At 37.3% G+C, this 20017-nt stretch overlaps 1 protein-coding gene across 6 annotated transcripts in view; it reads right to left on the reverse strand.

Moving 5' to 3' along the window:
- MARCHF1 (membrane associated ring-CH-type finger 1) overlaps positions 1–20017 on the reverse strand; it is an 844416-nt gene that overhangs the window by 77876 nt on the left and 746523 nt on the right. For 3 of the 6 annotated variants that reach the window (XM_063664256.1, XM_063664255.1, XM_063664257.1), the window contains 2 exons: positions 5441–5520; positions 4405–5163 (listed from right to left, as the gene is read on the reverse strand). In XM_063664256.1, coding sequence (XP_063520326.1) covers positions 4405–5163; positions 5441–5520 — 839 coding nt within the window. The remainder of the gene's footprint in view (positions 1–4404; positions 5164–5440; positions 5521–20017) is intronic. The other 3 variants (XM_054485048.2, XM_063664258.1, XM_063664259.1) reach the window with 1 other exon arrangement.

A 20017-nucleotide genomic window follows, 5' to 3' on the forward strand; every position in this document is an offset into this window, starting at 1 on the left:
AAGTTAATGAGCCTAACCCCAGAGCAAGGGCATCAGAAATTCTAAGGATGGGTCCAGGAATCTGCATTTTAACAAGCCCTCCAGTTGACACTGACGTTCACTAAAGTTTTAGAACTGCTGGTGTAGAGTATTCTTTCCATGTTGGCTCTACAGCAGGTGAGGCAGTCCAACATACAGTGCTATGATTTTGCATCCTAAGAATTATTCCCTTAGAAAGGTACATTTTCACTAAAGCTATCATTCAAAAACTATGTGTTGAGAATGTGCTATCTGCCAGGCATTGTTCCAGGTACTTTGGATTTTGCAGTGAACAAATTTGACACAGTTAATCATAATAACGCCTATATTTTAGCAATTAAAAGTTATGCTATGGAAGTGACTGCCAGGGGACCTGAGTGTTGGTTAGGAGGTCAGGAAGCTGTTCCTAAAGAAATGGCATTTAAACTGAGAAAGAATAGGAAGTCGTCTGGAGAAGAGCCGGGGAGGTAAGGTAAAGCCATTCTAGGTCTTGAAAGGGGTAGGTCTGAACACTTTCAGGGAATTGGAAAGAGACCAGCATGAAAAGGTCATAGTTAATGATGGGTGGTGGAGCTAGAGAGGCAGATCTGATAGAGCGATCAACAGGGACTTGTAAATATTAAAGATTTTGCACCTTCCACCGAGGACGATTTACAGGCCATGAAAGTTTCAGTCATGGGCTAACATGATCTGATTCATGTTTGTTTGCCTTTTAATTAAATGCGATTCCTTTTTTAAAAAAGCAAATACTTTTCCACTGCACCGTGGAAATAACTGTGGGTATAATAGTATGATGAGTTAAATTCCCACTAAGGTATAATGGGCTGATAGAGATACTTTCTCTGAAAAAGGCTGTGATGACGGAGGCAAACAGAATAGAGTGTGCATGTGGGGACCAGATGCCAGGAACAGAAAAGGAAGAAGGCTTAGGAGCTTCTTTCTTTTTGTGGTTGTGGCTGAGACTGCTCCTGCTATGCACGTCTGAGAGGGCAAGTTCACAGGCAATTGCTGCTTTTCTCAGGGGTCATTGTTTTGCCTACATAGAAGACCATGGTGCTCAGGCTGTATCCATTTCTAGAGATCATATATATCTTTTCTCCTACACAAGATCTTTTGTAGTGATTTAATTCACTTTCCAGGCATCACTGCTACCTCCTTGAGAATAATTCCGAAATCTCTATGTCCTTCCTGACCTTGAATAGATTTTCAATGTTTAATATCTTTAGTACCTTGTGCTAATACATCGTGTTAAAAAATGCACACATGCCATTGTTTAGTGTCAGACTGTGTATAGTTCACTAATAATTGAAAAATTATACATGCCCAACTGTGACTGCTCTTCTGCAGTTCAATAACATGTCTCATATTGTCTGCTGGACAGCTGATCCTGGAATGTCATTGTAACCACAAATAGCTTGCCTGTAATTGAACTCACTATGTCTTTCCTAAATCAACTTGCCTCTGTCTTCTGCCTCTGTTCATTAACATCAACATTTGCTGTTGTCCCAAGTTCCAAGATTTGGAGTCATTCTTGACTCCTCTATCTTAGGCTCTCACCAAATCCAAACTCTGAGACTGTCCTCATTCACTTGGTGGAATGCTAATTTGCCATTTGTTCTTCCCTTTCCTTATCCATTATTGTCCTAGTACTCTACTCAACACACAGGATACTTCCATCTCCTAAATCTAGGTTCCTTTATCAGAGACACTGGTGACTACACTGTATATGTGACTTCATTAAGCCTATTTTATTTAGAAAAGTCTTTCTGTATATATATATATATATATATATATATTTTTTTTTTGCCCTGGAACCCTTTTTATTCTTAAAGAAATATTATGTAGAACCCCACTATGTAAGAGACATAATCATGAAGGTATTCTGGCTGAAGATGGGCTGAGGGAAGCACAATCCCCTTGACCTGCCTCGGCTTTAGAGGCAGCCTCTTCGGAACTCAAGAGATCCATTGAGGGAGTTTGAAAACATGGATTTACAGAATAAACAACTCTGAATATGTAAGTTTTCTTCAAAATGTCTTATTATAAAGAATTATTTTTTATAAATGTATGCAAACTTTCCAACCTAGTCATATAAGTTCATGTAAAATTCATAAATGTAAGTGCCAGTATCCTATCCCTGTTGTGCTAATGGCATTTCCCCTGCCTTGAGTTCTAACATAAATTCTATTTTTCTCAGCCCCAGTCCCTCTTCTTTAGGGGTTTTCTAGCTCATCCCAGATCTCAGCAAATCTTTCTTCAAATCCTGCGGTATTCCTCTTCTTACATTCATCCCATACTATCTTATACGCTTTTTTTTTTCGAGTATGTGTTCAATCTCTGCCATTTAGATCATAAGCCACTTAAGGGAAGAATCAGGTCTTTTGCTACTTTTTATCCTCAGCATCTAGTATAATATGCTGCCTGTAGCATTTGCTTAGTTGGTATATTTTGATGGTGATCTCTAGCAGGAAATAATACTTATAGGCTCATCTATCTCACTTTCATTAATAGAAGTCTAAATTAAATATCCTGTCTTTGAAAATGTTTCTCCAGAGTAGGGTTTTTAAGTTAGGAGAACCAGTCACTACGACTTTAATTGCAAGCATTATTTTTCTTTCCAATTACCATTAAGCCTACAACTGGCTTCTTTGACTGTCTTTCATTAGATTATGTTGGAAGCTAGATTTAGGGAATGACAACAGATGTTTGAAGTGGGAAATTCTCCATTCAGACTAGAAAGAGTGGTTTAGTCCATCCCCTAACTTTTCAGCAAACATACATATAAATCATAATTAAAAGAGTATAAGAAATTTACATTTATAGGTAAATTACACGGTGACAGTTTCTTTGTAAATCCCTTATAAGTCCTTTAGCATGTTTCACATGGCCCTGTACAGTTGAGCCCTCTCCACTTCTCCATCCTTCTCTCTACCACCCATCCCCCTATTCACCACAACCTAGCGGCAATGGCAAGCTTTATGTTCCCTGAATTGCCAAGCTCCTTCTCTCCTCTTGCTTCCTGCTAGTGGCAGCCTCTGCCTGGATGGTCTTCCCTGCTTCTTTCCTGATCAATTCCTGTCATCCTTTGAGCCTTAGCCTGCTTGTCACTTACTTAGAGAGTTTTTGTCTCATCTCCCACAATAGGTTAAGGTTCCTTGCTATGTGCTTTCATAGTTCTTATCATAATTATAATTATATATCAACTGTAAATTAATTTGTTTTGGGTCTCTGTTCCATATTAAATTATAAGGTGTAAGACGTTAGAGACTATACAAATCTTATTCACTATAATATTTTCAACATCTAGAATAAAGCTCAATGTGTAATAGATGCTTGAATACATAAATGAATGAGGATTTTATGAATGACTATCCTATACAACTTTCAGAGAAACAAACCATTCTTATATTATTCACATGTAGAGTTTAATTCTTCTCACTCCTGCCCTGAATTGACATGAGCAGCCTTCTCTGGGTCACATAATTCACATGAACATGCATACATATTTTATGAAGTAACTTCTGCTTTTATAAAAGCAAAGCAAAACATAACAAGTATTGCGCAGTGAAAATCTTCATCTGCTCTCATACAGAATCTAAACAGCTTAAATGATTAGGTATAACATGAAAATGTAAAAATATATTTTTTGTTTGAAATTGTCTCATTTATGCACACTAGCATGGATATTCCTATAATTCTTTTTACGTAAGGTTATTTTGAAAATGTATGCTGTTGGGTTAAAAAGAGCAAGAAAGCTGCCTCACAGCTAAAAAATATCCACATGTTGAAACCTTTCGGTATATGTTTATCAGTAAAGTTAATGTGGTCCCCTTCCCTACAGGCTCTTGCAACCCCACTGATATGTCCCTGACCTGTTTCTGTGTCCTTTGAGTCTTCAATTACCCTGCTGAGTTAAACAATTGGAGAACAAATTAAAGCCAACTGCAGAGAAGATTATTTTCTGATACAAAAATCTGACCTTAAAGAACTCAAGCCTTGAATATCTTTCTGTCAGGATGCCAGCAGTTCACCAAATTTGCATTGAAAAGTCTAACATTTCACACAGTCTCACTCTTATTTCACCCACTATTACTGTCATAACTAGAATGAGTGCAAGACTCAACTGAGTCAGCCCCTTTACCAGGATAAATCATTACTCAGTTTAAAGGAAGGGGATATCTAATTGTACTTGGTAACAGCTTTCAAACCCATGTTTACATCTGCATTATTCTTTTCATACCCACCTTTTCTCTTTTTATATCCAATCAGAAAAAGAACAGTGTAAGTAAATGTTAAGTTTTGAGGGTAGGTGTCAAACACGCACCTAACTCACTGCAAAAAGAACTATATTTGGATGACATCAAGCCTTTCTCTACAGTGACTGACCTGCATACTTCTAAATTATCAGACCCATCGTCATAGGTGGCAGGAGGCTTCTGAACAGGGTTATTCACCTGGAGCCCTGCATCATTCATGTCCTTGCTGCCTTCTGGAACTCCCAGTATTTCAGTGCTGGAATCTGTTTCTGAAAATTTCTTCTTTATTATTTCATTTTTCCTAAGACTTTGCAAGAGCTGAGGATCTCTGTGGTGATATCCACCTTTGCTCTTCTCATGATTCCTTGAGGATCTCTTAATTTGAGAGGATCCTTGAGTCAGAGAAGTGTTGCATTCTTGGTACCTTGTACGTTTTCCTCTGTGGAGATTTAAAGAGCAACTCTCACATTCAATCAGCTCTTGTTGCTCTTTACCTTTGGATCCCAGATTAACGAGCTCAATTCCGTTAGACCCAGCTAAGTTTTCACACAGCTTATTATTATTTCTCCTCCTTCTTCTTGACAATCTGAATTTAACCTGGGCTCTTCTTTTTGCCTGAATCCAATGACTCTCATCTGTGGAAGATGAATCTGAAGAATCTGTGTAAAGCTCCCTCCACCTGGGGCTTGAGATTTGAAGGTGAAAGTCATTTTTTCTCCCTCTTATTTGTTCTTCTGCAGCATGCTCATATCTCTCAGAGGCCTTTCTCCTCCTCCTAGGTCTTTGTTTTACTGATTTCTTACCAGACTCCTTCCTAGCAGGGCTCAGCACCATGACAGGGGTGCAATACTCAAATGACTCTTCTGACATGTCATGCAAGATGGCAGATCTAGACAGAGCGGCAGGCAAAGGATGGGAAATGGGAATGGAGGGGAAAGCCATGGAAAAACAGAGAGAAAGAATGATGAAAATGACAGCATGGACCAGAAGTAGATAAATAAAGATCAATTGAAGAAAATGAACTCAATGAAAAAAAAAATAGCCAGTATAAATTGTCTATGGACCATGTAAAGCAGAAGCAAGAGACACACATTCTCAGAACAAAAAACAAGAATACGAATATTGATCCAAAGAATATAGATTAAGATAATTTGTTCAGCACTTACCTGCAGATGTCTTGAGTGGATGGACAGACAGACAACCTTGACTGGCTTCTGGGAGCTGTCCCTGTTGTTGGGCTGCTTGCCTGGAGAAACAAGTTAGATAATTTGGCATCTTGGTTAAGGTAATACATGGTTGATATCTTGCTTTTTTTCCACATATTTAAAAAATTACAACAAACGTGGCTGCTGGTCATGTTGCTTATAATGCAGAACAGAGAATATAGGAAGTTAGAGGTTCGTTTTGCAAAAGTAAAACTTATTTGAGGAACCTGGAACAGCTGAGATGCTGCGCTATTTTGCTGTTACTTCATTTACGAGAGAGGAAGATGATTCCACAAGTTTCTATTCTATTTATTGTAATCATTTGAGTGGAATAGCTCAATTTGCTTTGGAAACAAATGAATAATACTTGAAGATCCTATGATATAAGGACTAAAGCACTATTATGTGACAAGGATAATAATAGTCTGAGAAGTCTAATCAAATAGCCATTAGGTTGCTAGATACTTCCTGAAGCTCACATCAAGGCCCCATGAGATATTTGAAAATACTTTGTAACATTTAAAAGCCTGAATTTATTGCTATTAAAATTTCATTAATGAAACTAATAAAATATATCCCTTGCAACATTATTGGCCTTTCATATCTTTTAACCCTATAACCATACTAAGTCTGAGAATAAGAAAGCCTGAAACATCAGATTATTAGCATAAAGTTGAGTGCATTTCACTAAAGTCCTACCTTTGAAACAGTATTTTCTTCACTCTATTTGACTTTAACCTGTTGTGTTTAATATAGGTTATGATGATAAATAAAAAACTAGAACATAGGGATAATTTTCTATGTTCCAGGCATTGTGCTGTAGCTTTATTTACTGTCTCTTTAATTCTACAATAATCTCACAAGTGGAAAGTAATAATAACTAACAGTTTTGAGTGAATAGTATGTGCTTATCACTGTTCTAAGCCATTTCCATATATTCATTAATACAATAAATCTTTGTAGTAAATACTATAATTACATACATGTTACAGTTGAGGAAACTGAAAAATTTGGGCTGCTTCTCACTGATAGGTGGTAAAGCTGAGATCTGGACCAGGTATCTGGCTCCACTATCGGTGGAGATCTGGGTCCAGATTCAGGCCTGTTTGACTGCATAGATGAAATGCACAATTTTGTCACCAAGAAAATAACAGTAAAGGTAGAAAGATTACCCCAAATTTCGAAGTCATTCTAAAAATTCTCATATTGGAAATATATAATCACGATTCTGAAATCCAGAGAAAGAGGAACAAATTCTAATTTGAGATCAGGTCATATTTGAAGAGAAGGTATAGTAGGCTAAATAATGGTCCCCCCAAATATCTCAACATCCTAATCTTTGGATAGTGAATATTTTACCTTTTATGGTAAAAGGGACTTTGCAGATGTGATTAAGTTAACTATCTTGAGTTGAGGAGATTTATGCAAATTATACTGGTAAACCCAATGTAATCATTAGGATCCTTATGAGAGGGAGGCAGTAGAGTTAGTCAGAGAGAGAAGATGAAGAATATGAATAGAGGTAAGAAAGGAGGGAAGATACTACACTGATGGCTTTCAAGGTGAAAAAAGGGAAACTCTGAGGAAGGTGGCATGGGGAAGCTTAAAAAGGCTAGAAAATGACTTCTAGAGTTTCCAGAAGGACTTCAGCCCTACTAACATGTTGATTTTAGCCCAGTGGGATCTCTATTTGGCTTCTGACCTCTAGAACTATAAGATGACAAAGCCCCAGGGAAATGCAGATGCAGAGACTACTGGATCCCAGGACATGATGTATTCTGGTAGTGGCTCTGCTCTCAAAATGGTGCCATGTTGCAGCAGGTTAGGTCCCAGGAGGTGAGGGGATCCCTATGACACTAGTCATAGGAGATTAATAAGGAGGTAATGATCCAGCTAATCTTAAAAGGCAAATAGGAATTATTAAAAAAGATTAAAAATATTCAAGGTAGAGGAAACCATTTGTTAAGAGACCTAAATACACCACCAAAAAATGCTTGGAACTGATAAACAGATTCAGTAAATTTGCAGGATACACATCAACATACAGAAATCAATAGTGTTTCCAAACCCCAGTGAAACAAAGTAGATGAGAAAGAAATCAAAAGAGAAATCCCATTTATAATGGTGACCAAAAAAACCCCACTTAGGAATAAATTTAACTAAGAAGGTGAAAGCTCTCTACAATGAAAACTACAAAACAGTAATGAAAGAAATTGAAGAGGAATCAAAAAAAAAAAAAAAAAAAAAGAAAAGATTCTGTGCTCATGGAATGGAAGAATTAATATTGTTGAAATGACAATACTATCCAAAGCAATCTACAGTTTCAGTGCAAACCCTACCAAAATATCAAGGAAATTATTTGAAGAAATAGAAAAAACAATCCCAAAATTCACATAGAACTACAAAAGAGCCCAAATAACCAAAGCAATGTTGAGCAAAAAAAAGCTAGAAGCATCACACTACTTGACTTCAAAACATACTACAAATAGAGCATGGCATTGGTATAAAAACAGACACATAGGCCCATGGAACACAACAGAGAATTCAGAAATTATCCACGTATTTATGGCCAACTGATTTTCAACAAAGGTGCCAAAAACTTACATTGGAAAAAGGACATCTTCTTCAGTAAATGATGCTAAGTAAACTGGATATCCATATGAAGAAGAATGAAAGTAGACTTCTGTCTTTCACTATATATAAAAATCAACTCAAAATGAATTAAAGACTTAAATATAGACCCAAAACTAAAAGACTATTAGGAAAAACATGGAGAAATTGCTTCAGGACATTGATCTTTTAGAAAAGTTTTTGTGGGTATGACTTCAAAAGCACAGACAACAAAAAACAAAATAGACAAATGAGACTACATCAACCTAAAAAGCAAAGCTTTCTCCTTGCTTGTGCAAAGGACTGTTTCCTCTGCACAACAAAGAAAACAATCAACGTAGTGAAGAGACAGTCTGTAGAATGTGAGAAAATATTTGCAAACCATACATCCAATGAGGAACTAATATACAGAATATACAAGGAACCCAAACAGCTTAACAGCAGTAATAATAATAATCTGATTGTAAAATGGGAAAACGATTTGAATAGACATTTCTCAAAATAAGACATACAAATGGCCAATACATATATGAAAAAGTGCTCAATATCACTATAATTAGAGAACTGCAAATCAAAGCCACAGTGAGATATTATCTCACTCTCGTTAGGATGTATATTATCAAAAATATAGCAAATGGGCATGGCGGTGCATGCCTGTAGTCCGAGCTACTTGGGAGGATGTGGTGGAGGCTTCCTTGAGCCCAGGTGTTTGAAGCTAGCTTGGGCAACATAGTGAGACCCCTGTCTCTTAAAACACACACACACACACACAAAAGTAACAAAATAAAATTCACCAGAATGTGTGAGGATGAAAAGAAATTGAAACTCTTATATACTATTGTTGGAATGTAATTTAGTACAGACATTATGGAAAACAGTAGGGAAATTTCTCAAAAATCTAAAAATATTACTACTATATGATCCAGCAATCCCACTCTACTGGGTATTTATTCAAATAAAAGGAAACCAGTTCATCAAAGAGATATGTGAACCCTCATAATTACTGTAGCATTATTCACAATAGATATAGACTCAATCTAAATGTTCATCAACAGATGAATGGATACAGAAAATGTGATATATATATGCATAATACAATTTTATTTACTCATAAAAACGAACAAAATCATGTCATTTGCAGAAACATAGATGAGCCTAGGAGACAGCAGGTTAAGTAAAATAAGCACAGAGGTAAGTATTGCATTTCTCACTCATTTGTGGGAGTTTAAAAATTGGGCTCATGGGAGTAGAAATTAGAATTGTGGTTATTGGAGACTGGGAAGGATAGGGAAAAGTTAGTTAACAGATACAAAATTACAGCCAAGTAAGAGGAAGACCTTTTAGTGGTTTATAACACCATAAAGTGAATATAGCTAACAATAGTTTACTGTATATTTTCAAAAAGCTAGAAGAGATGTTGGATGTTCCCCACAGAAAAATAATAACTGTTTGACGTGATGGATTGATAATTACCCTGATTTGATCACTACAAATTGTATACACATATTGAAATATCACTCTGTATCCCTAATAATGTAAATTATTACACATTAACTAAAAATAAGAATTTTTAAAACCTCACTTCATTCAAGTATTTTTTAAGATAAACTTCTTATCTTCATCTTTTGAACAGATAAATAGCTACTTTTTTAAAATATAAGAATATCTGTTCTCTAAGCAGTGTATAATGTTGTTAAATTATACATTCTTTATTCTATGTATGGCCATAGAGTCTAATAAAGAACTCTCTATATAGCAGGCACTGAGTAAAGGTCACCTGTGAAGTCAGCTACTTGCCCTCTTTGAAAAAAATTAATGCAGCTGAAGTGTCATCAAATCACTGATGATGTTATTATGTATGTGAACCACGTGATGATGAGCATCATAATGGATACCTATTGCTATGAAGCTATAAAAAGATGTCAAAATAGACATGATCATAATAAAACAAATGTCATAATTCCACAGGTCTGAACAAATATATGTTTTACAATGGGAAATGATGGATCACTGAATAGTAACACAGAATATTTAAAACACACAGCTTTCCTTTGGAGAGTTTTTCTGTCCACTATCACACGGAATCAGATAGCATTTATGTCTATAGCCCTTAAGTATTTTGAAGGGAATAGAAAACATTCCTTGTTGCCGAAGAATATTCAAATAGGCCATATCAAATATTCATTTGTACATGTCCCATTTGCTGGTGGGCTACCATAGCAGATGCTGTGCCTGAATCCTTGGCCCTCTTCTGAGTTCACCTGAATGCTGACTGCTCCCCATGTCAGTGCCTGTGCTTATCTGTTTCTCTGCCCCAGGTCTTTCATAGTTCCATGTGCATTTGCTTGGCTGCACACAGACACAACCTAGAAGTGTGACGTAAGTTAATATGCCTGAGGACAACTCTTGGACTAGAGTCAGTGGATGGATGTTCTAGCCTCTTCACTCGTCAGAGGGGCGGTTCTGGGAAGTTCTGAGGTAACTTCTAGAGTTTCTCAAAGGTCTCAAGCTGGATGCAGGCCTAGTTTCCCCTATCTCAATAGTTTCTTAACATTTCCCTTTTCTCTGTCTTACTTTTCATATGCATTGCTGTCCTTCATGGGATCACTTCCTAGCCAAACTATCTGCATTCTGCTAAAATAGCATCAAAATTAAGACTGGGATTTAGTTAACCAGCTGCCTCTTGTTGTGGAACCCAGTTAAAATAAAATGAATCCTAGCTTGTTTCACTTTCGATTCATTTGCTCAGCAAACAAAAATTAAAGGTTTATTACATGATAGATAACATGATATACTCTGGAAATAAAGACACAGATGGCAGCCCAAAGGGGCTTCTTGTTTAGTGGAGAGATTTAAATGGACTGGCAATTTTAATACAGTCTGGTATATCCTGATAGTGCCCAATAGTGGGGTTCTGATGAAGAAAGCACATCTAAAGTAGAGCAGAACAGGGGTTTAATGTCAGCTTCCCAGAGAAGGAGACACCTGTCCAACAAAAGGTGAGTGTGACTCAAGTGGATGGCAGTCCAGGCAAGGACAAGGGTGTGTCAAAACACAGAGTAGAGAGAAGACGTCTTGGTATGGGATCTACAGAAAGTTTTGTAATGACTGGGAGAAAGATGTTGAGTGAGGTGAGAAGTGGTACATAGTCAAGATGAAAAAGTAGATGGAGGTTTTGAATGTTACATTGACGTGTTGGATTGCATCCTGAAAAGAATGAAAAGTTATTGCAAGTATTCAGCAGCAAATAGAGCTTATTAAATCTGGGTACTAGAAAGCTCATTTTGGCAGCTGAGAATTGGAAGGTTCAGGGCTGTCTGAAAGCAAAGAGCAGAGTTAGGATTCCATATATCCAGGATGCAGTGAGGATAGAGAAAAGGGATGGTTTGAGCAATCGAATCCCAACAGGTTGTTTTATTTTAAAATATGGTAAAAATAATTTGAAAGACCAACTGAAAAAGTAACACGGGGAAAAGATTCAGGAAAATTATTTAATAAAACTCAGTAGGATCCAGAAATGAGGATACTTTTACCAGGCATCTAAATGTAGTATAATTCTAGAAATTAACAGAATATGCACGTGGCACAGGGAAAGACACATCATTAGAATAGAACTGAGAGGCTAGGAATCTATCTGTCTATATGTATCTTTCTGTTTCTCAGTATAGACAAATTTGCATTTCTAGTTAGTGGGAAAAGGTAGGTTATTAAAAAAATGGTGTTGACTAGTCATTTGGAAGAATGTAAACCTGAGTCTACTGGTTACAGTAAAGTTTAGGCAAATGCAAGATTTAAATATAGCCAAAAAAAAAAAAAACCATCGAAGTATGAGAAAAACATAATTTATGTTTAATTAATGTTTATAGTAGGTGGAAAAAATCCTTTTCTTATGATGATGTAAAACAAAATGTAATACAGGAAAACAGATAAGTATGATGATCTAAAAAATAAAAACTTCTAATTTATAAAAAGGAAACACATATACCCATATACCAAAACCATCCTGGACAAAACCAGAATTCATAAATAATGCCATATTTTATTACATATATGATAGCCAAATAGCTAATTTCTCTAGTATTTGGAGATCTTTCACAGACCAAGAAGGAAAAGTTGATCAGTTTTACAGAAAAATGAGCAAAACAGGTAGGTAGTTCACAGAAAGGGAATTATACATGGCCAAGAGCCCTGTGTAAAAAGATGATCAATCTCAATCAGCAGATAAATGTAAATTCAATTAACAATGGTATCCATGTTAACTTATCAGATCAGCACATTTTAAAGATTGATAATACCCAGGTGGGGAAGCCATGCATTGCTATATATTGTTGATTGGTACAACTTATTTGGAGAGAAATTTTATAAACTCTATTAAAATAAAAAAATGTATACCATTAAAGTTGGAAATTCTACTCATGGAAATTAATTTTGCTGAAACATTTTTATAATTGTCCAAATATTTACAAGATTGTTCATTACAGCATTATCTGTAATAGCAAGAAGTTGGAAACAACCCAAGTGTTAGTTAATTATTTACAATGAAATACATAAGCCATAAAAAGAATGAGGTACACCACACACACACACACCCATACACACACAGAGAGAGAGAGACACACACACACACATTTATAGAATATATTTTTAGGAGAAAAATTAAGTTTCAAAATTGTATACAGTGTCATCTTGTTAGGGTAAATAGTGCTTTATTGCTATCTGTTTGTGTATGCACAGAAAAAACTCTGGAAAGGTACACATCTAGCCATTAGCAGTGATTATACCTGTGAGTTGGGATCATTGGAAAACTTTATTTCTCAGGTTGTATATTTCGTAATGTTTAAAATCTCTAATTTAATAATGAGAAAAGTAATTCTTTGGTCACGTTGATGATGTCATAAATGACAACTACTAACATCAAGAATCAAGATTTGTGTTTTGTTCTCCACTATTTAAGTGATAAACTCTTTGCTTATTTAAAGTCTTAGAGGTCCACTTCCCCTTTCAATTAAATGTAGCCAATAATAACATCCACATAAAAGGACTGTGAGGATAATAACATGAAATCATTGATCTGATAACTGTTTTGTAGAGTGTCTAAGAGTTGTAACAGGACACTAATCTTGAAATACTATAATTCTTTTTACTAATTCTCAGTACATCATTTTTTCTCCCCACACATGAACTCAATGGTATTCTCCTGTTCAGAAGGAAGACACATAACAGTCTTAAACCAGTAACTCTCAATCCTGTCTAAAAATAAGAATTGCTGGGAAGTTTTTAAAAAATACCTTTGCCCAGGTTGATTCTAGAATCCCTGAGGAATGGACCTGCGGCACAGCACCTGGATATTAGTATCCTTAAAAGCTGCTCCAGTGACTGTAACGCCCAGCCAGAGTTAGAAACCACTGGTTTAGGTTAAAGGAGATCCTATCCTACTTAGAATTTTGTATTAGATTTTTTTCTGAGATTTCAGTGAGAGAATATTTGTGAAAGCTTGTTTTTTTTAAAAAAAACTGTGTTTTCTAAACTCCCAGTTTTTGCTTTATATATCTATAAGAGATCTTGGAGTTCTGGGCATAATTTTACTGCAATCTATAGAGAAAAGAGACAGAAGGTACGACTGAAGAAAAATTTGCAGCATACAGGAACACTGGGTCTCTGCTTACTACCACTTGCTGCTGAAGAGCAGGACAGGAGGAGAAAAACAAAGAGTGAAATTCCACTGCCTTTACTCTCCATTTATCTACCCTGGGTTGAATGTGGTTTGGACAGAGGGTGTGGGGGTAGAGAAGGGTATGAGGAAGACTCGGCAGGATATTTCTGGGGGAAAACCAAGAGCATGACTCTTGTTCTTCCCTTCCTGGGAGGACTGTGTGCCTTTCAGGCCAGCTTCTCAGCCAGCACGGGCAGTGCCAAATGTGGCACCGGTGTTTTAGGGTAGGAGTGACTGAGGCAGATGGACCTGAGATAGTTCCCCCCAACCCCCAGCCTGATGTGGGGTTAGAAAATCTAGACATCTTCTTCTGCCTTTCTGGGTTGTGTAAAAGGCAGCTGAGATTGCTTACCCGGGGAAGTAACCAGGGGTCACCAGAGTTAAAGTTTATGTGACTTTATAACAGAAAGCCACAGAAAACACTACCCAGCAGAGACACCTGGCATTGTCAGTGACAGATGAAATGGGTTGGAAGGCCAGGGCCTGGCTTGACTGTGACAAGAGAGCTGGCCCCCTGGCCCACCAGCCAGGAGCACCATAGCAACAGGTCTGGGAAAAACCTGGAGGGCAGAACTCTAAACAGAAGTTCCTGCTCCAGTATATCAGGAAATGGAAAGGGAATGGGAAGAAACCCTAAAAAACTGAATGTGATTAGCTTCTAAACTGGTAGAAACAGATCTTTTGAAAAAAAAAGAAATCAAACATTTCATTTCCCACATCTACAGTAATAGGAGCTCAATAAGAAAAGACTGAGATCACTTTGAGAAAATCACATGCTTTCCTTCCTTATGTTGTGCAAAATTTACCACACTACCCACTGAGGGTCATGTAAGATTCCTAAGTAACTCTATGTAGCAAACATCTGCACTGTGGGCTGATTAAAATATTTAGTTGTAGGAGAAAGTTATCTCGATGCCGAGTTTATAATTTTAAAGGAAGACTCAGGCCAGGCAGCTAAACGTGGAAGAGGGTGGCATGGCAAGTCGCCTAATGCTCCTTTTGGCACACCAGAATTTGGAAGGAACTGAACATCTTCTCAGAAAGGGAAAGCCAAGTCTTCCTTTGACAATTCACAACATTAGGGGAGTGGCTTAGAGCAAGGCTAGGCCCTTTCAGCAGGTCAAATAGCGAAGATGCAACTAATAATGCAGAATCTAGCCTGTCTTGAGAGGCCCTAGAAAGCCAGCAAGTGGCGCTACACTGGTGTGCAGAGGACAAGCTCAGCCAGGAGACATTTCCTGTTGAAACATACAGTTGGAAAGAGACTGTCATCAGGAAGGGCAAGGCAGGAAATCTGGTTTGAAGTACTCGCCCATGTCACCTCCCATTTTTCAACAGAAATTGCCATGCATTCCTAGCAATATAGACAAGATCCAAGAGAAGTTTTGTCGGCAGTGCAGACTGAAGCACTAGAATCAGGAGATGATAAGGCTAGTTCTGAGAGCAAGGACCATCTCCCTGGGTAATGACTAGGGACCATTATGCAAAGGAGGTGAGGATCCATTATAGTACTCAGGCTTTCTAGTAAAATGTAGACATTCTGGCAGCTACAGAAACAGATTCAGGCAGTTGTCTCTGGTACACTGGGTCACGTCTTCTCAGTCCACTTCTCATATCAGCTGTAGCACTGGTGAACAGTTCTTTATAAGTGCCAACTAATGTTATGGTGACAATGTCCTACATTGTATGAGTGCCACTTACCTCATTCTATGAGAATCCACGTGTCTTGCACAAGCCTAAATGGGAGGGCGTTAACACCTCTAGGGACAACTCTCAATAATGGGGTCTGAGAGCTTGTGGATAAGAGATCCATCTCATTGACTTTTAGGGGGAAAATTCTAAGAGATACTTTGGATATTTCTCAGGCGTCCCTTTGGAATCAACTAACTTCATTAGTTACAATGGAAGTAACTAATTACTAAACTCCTTACTAATTTCATTACTGTCTTCAAAATGCACCCTTAAATTAACTTCTTTCCGCATTCTTGTCTCATTTTCCCTACCCATTCATTTATAATCCCGGGGTGACTTCCTAAATCCCCTACCTGCACCAACATCCTTGTCACAAGCAGTGCTTTGAGGAGAACCCAAACTGGAGAGAGAGGCAGTTGATACTAGAAATAGTGCCAGAAAGCAGGTCCACAAGACAGAATTCAGGAACTAGATCACTCATGGTCAGGCATACCAGGCATACCTTTGCTGTTGGTGAATGGGATGGTGATTATACCTCGTGAACTGTAACATCACAATTACTGGGTTGGATGAGGTGCAAGTGGGTGGGGAAGCATGCAGTATCCCAAGAATATGTATAGGAAGGACCAATGGTAATTGTAAGGCTATGCAGTTGTTAACTGTTCCAAGGCTTTGGTTAATTGCCTTGGAAACATCTGTGAAAGACAATGGCAAGTTCAGCTGAGCCGACTATCAACCAAGAATGCTCCATGAAACCTTGTGCGCAAGTGTAGCCCCAAGTGCAGAGGTGGTATTCCCAGGCAATCCTCAACCAAGAAAGATCAGGCATTGGAGGATAAATGCGCCAACACCCATTCCTTCAAGCGGTCAATTCTTGGAGACCTTCTTTACATTTCTTAGAAGATTCTGCTCAGTCAAGCCCTCTTGCCACATCAGTGACTGCTGTACTATACCTTTTATTGACTTCTCCTCCTTTACTGTCTCACTGCCTTTTCTCTCTCACTCCTACTGCCTAGAAAACACATCCCAAATAAACTACTTGTAAAACTTCTTGTCCCGGGTTCTGCTTCTGTGAGCACATAAACTCAGACTAATCCTCAGACCACTAGAGGATTAGGGAGAGATGAGGTCCTCAGCATAAGCTGCACATTTGGAATACAAATTGGTTGACTGTTGCCATCACACCTAATGGCCTGGACTATCTCCTATGCTCTTGTAGCTTTATATATTCCCCATTACCTGAGTGTCCTAGTTGTAGGTCTAGTGTCCAACCTCAGTCTCACTGCAAACAGATCAAGTTCCAGAACCTGGCCTTTCTTTCAATTCAATGCAGTTAATTGTTGAGAAATAGGAAAATATTATTCTCACAGTTCTCATTGCCTTCAACTTTTCTCCTTTTTTATCTGTACTCAAGATCTCAGAGCTTTGAGATTTATCCTCTGAAGTTACAACCCCAGTCATTTCCTTTCTTTTATCAAAAGGCTTCAGTGGTTTCTCATTATCTAACAAATTAAATACAAAAGACCAGTTTGGGATTTTAGAGCCCTATATTCTGGATCCCATCTACTTTTCTGGTATTAACTTCAGCAATTCTTTTTAATTCCAGGATTCCAGCAAAACCTAGATCATTTTCTATTCCCAAACATACCCATTCTTTTATTTTTATGCCTTTACTCTATAGAGAAAACAGTAAGAGCATACTCTTGGAATTTCCCTCAAGGTCCAATGATGGTTCCTAGCTTTATGTACACCCATTTTTCTTTAACTCCATGGGCCCTTTTCAACTTCTACTATGGTGTTAATCTTGCTCTAGCATTTATTTTATCACCTGTATTACTGTCTAACCATTTCCAAATTGCCACAATGTTTTATAGTTAATCTTCATTTGTGCTTCACTACCACTTTGAGAAAAAAAGGCCACAGTCATACTCATTTTGGAAATCTTCCTAGTGTCTTGTGTGTAGCAGGTAGCTAATAAAGAGTTGTGCGGTTGAATGGAGTGTGGTAATAGTAGAATTGAGTTGAACTGAACTTGGTAATAGTTGAGCCAAATTGAACTGACCTGGGTAAATCCTATGCCGATTGCAGTAGAGATAGAGATGACAATTGCATCATAGCAAACAAAAAAGAAAGGGCTCCACTCTCCTCTGTGGAAGTGGCAATTCTACACTGTAACAAAATAAATGAACTCAGTCCAAAGTTTTATATAAGTCATAAGGCTCTTTCTTTGGACTTCAGAGTCAAAAAACATATCAAACGAAAGTTGTATCTTCTGCTTTCTTTGTAAAATATGAATTTCTATTTAGGAAATATCATAATTTTATTATGTGGAGAAGAGTATGTCCTTTAACAATTTTGAAGCTGGAAGGGTCTGTTTAAAAAGAAAACACTGTAATTGAGGATAAAATGAATTAATGTCTTTTAAACACATGGCCCTATTCAGCAGCAATGTATTGTTTTAATTTGCTAGTTGGTACATTACGAGAGCGTGGTAATTTGTTCATCCCTTTAATAGGTGTAAGATTGAAATGGGGCTGGGAAGGGAAAAATAACAATTGGCTGAATGAGCAGAATAATATGTTCTTCGAAATGAAGCATTCTTTGTAATGGATGTTTATTTCAGATGATTACATTGTACAGTGCATTCAAATGGGAAAAACAAACAGGAGGCCAGCTGCACTAATTTTATCAAAGTTATTTATATCAGCAGTATAATTAAAGGAAGTAATTTCAAATTAGGTTTTCTGAAAATCCATTTATAGACAACACAAGGCAACTTGTCTTAGTGGCATCCAGGCCATGATTGTGCTCTAGGGGCAATGTTAACTATTGCCAATTGGCCTTGGCATTTTGAAAATTAATTATGGTTTCAAAAGATTCTAAAGTGGTTGCTTCCTGGTGCCCTGACCAGTTTAGATCCAATCCACTAGGAGAACCCAATATATAATTTATGAGTGTGACAAAGAATAATCATGCATAGTCATTTACAAATGGTTCCTCTTATTTAGTAATACATTAATTATACTCTGTGAAGAATGATTTTAGAACTTCAGATGGGAAATACTGCTGCAGAAGCTTCTTTTTTTAAAGCCCCATTAATATCTGTGATAGTTCATGAGTAACAGGTTTGAGAATTAGGTATTAAATGAAATATTAAAACTAGTTCTAGGGGACCGGGCACTGTGGTTCATGCCTGTAATCCCAGCATTTTGGGAGGCCGAGGCGGGTGGATCATGAGGTCAGGAGATCAAGACCATCCTGGCCAACATGGTGAAACACCATCTCTACCAAAACACAAAAAAATAGCCTGGCATGGTGGTGTGCACCTGTAGTCTCAGCTACTCGGGAGGCTGAGGCAGGGGAATTGCTTGAACCTGGGAGGTGGAGGTTGCAGTGAGCGAGATCATGCCACTGCACTTCATCTTGGTGACAGAATGTGACTCCATCTCAAACAAACCCAAACCAAACCAAACCTAATTCTAGGGAACAGAAATAGGCCAAAAATTATCTGAAAGAGTCTTTTTGGTTGTGAAAAATATATTTAATGTCTAATAAAGATAAATTTTTAGAATGTACTTATGAAATCTCAGGACTAGATGGAAGTTTATAAAGATGACCTGGTCTAACCCTCATCTGATACTATTATCCCATTTATAATTATACTATTATCTCATTTATAATATTTCCAATAGTGGTCATTTGGCCTCTGCTTGAGGCCAATGACAGGAAATTCACTATCATCTGAGAACATCTCTTGCATTTTTAGAGTGCTCCTAGTATTTTATTGAAGTCAGTATTTTCTCATCCTAGTATTTTATTGAAGTCAGTTTCTTTGTGGTTTCTTGCACTACTCCTAGTTTGATCTCCAAAGCCACACAGAATCTGCTTAATGTCTAAACCTTTCTTCGATAGCATAGCCCTTTACTGCTTATTAATTCTCATATATACCCTATTCTTGCACTGCGCACTTGACCCTCTTTCTACCTTATATTAGTTTAGGGTATACATTTGGAGCAGTGAGTAAGTAATTTTATCAGAAACAAAGGATGTGGGTGACAAATTGGTAAAGAAAGATTTTAGAAAATGTTGGGCCTTCGATGTCAGGTTAAGTATCGTTCAATCTTATTTGATATGTAATCAGTGAAGGGTTCTGACTTGGAGATAAAGATGATGACAAGTGTTCTTTAAAAAGAGTAGTCTATAGGAAAAAAAACCCGAAAAATTTAATTTATAATAGTACTAAAACCATAAAACACAATCTAACTCAGCAGTGGGAGAATACAGTGTCTAGAAATAGATCCACACAATTATGGTCAATTAATTTACTACAAAGCTGCAAGATAACTCAATGAGGAAAGGAACATCTTTTTTTTTTTTTTTTAAGATGGTGCTAGAATAAACACATAGCCACATGCAAGAAAATGAATTTCAACCCTTACCTTACCAGATGTTAAAAATTTACTTGAAATGATTCATAGAACTAAACATAAAAGCTAAAACTAAAAAACTCCTAGAAGAAAATG

This window comes from Pongo pygmaeus, chromosome 3 (assembly GCF_028885625.2).
Source record: "Pongo pygmaeus isolate AG05252 chromosome 3, NHGRI_mPonPyg2-v2.0_pri, whole genome shotgun sequence".
NCBI classification, from domain to species: domain Eukaryota; kingdom Metazoa; phylum Chordata; class Mammalia; order Primates; family Hominidae; genus Pongo; species Pongo pygmaeus.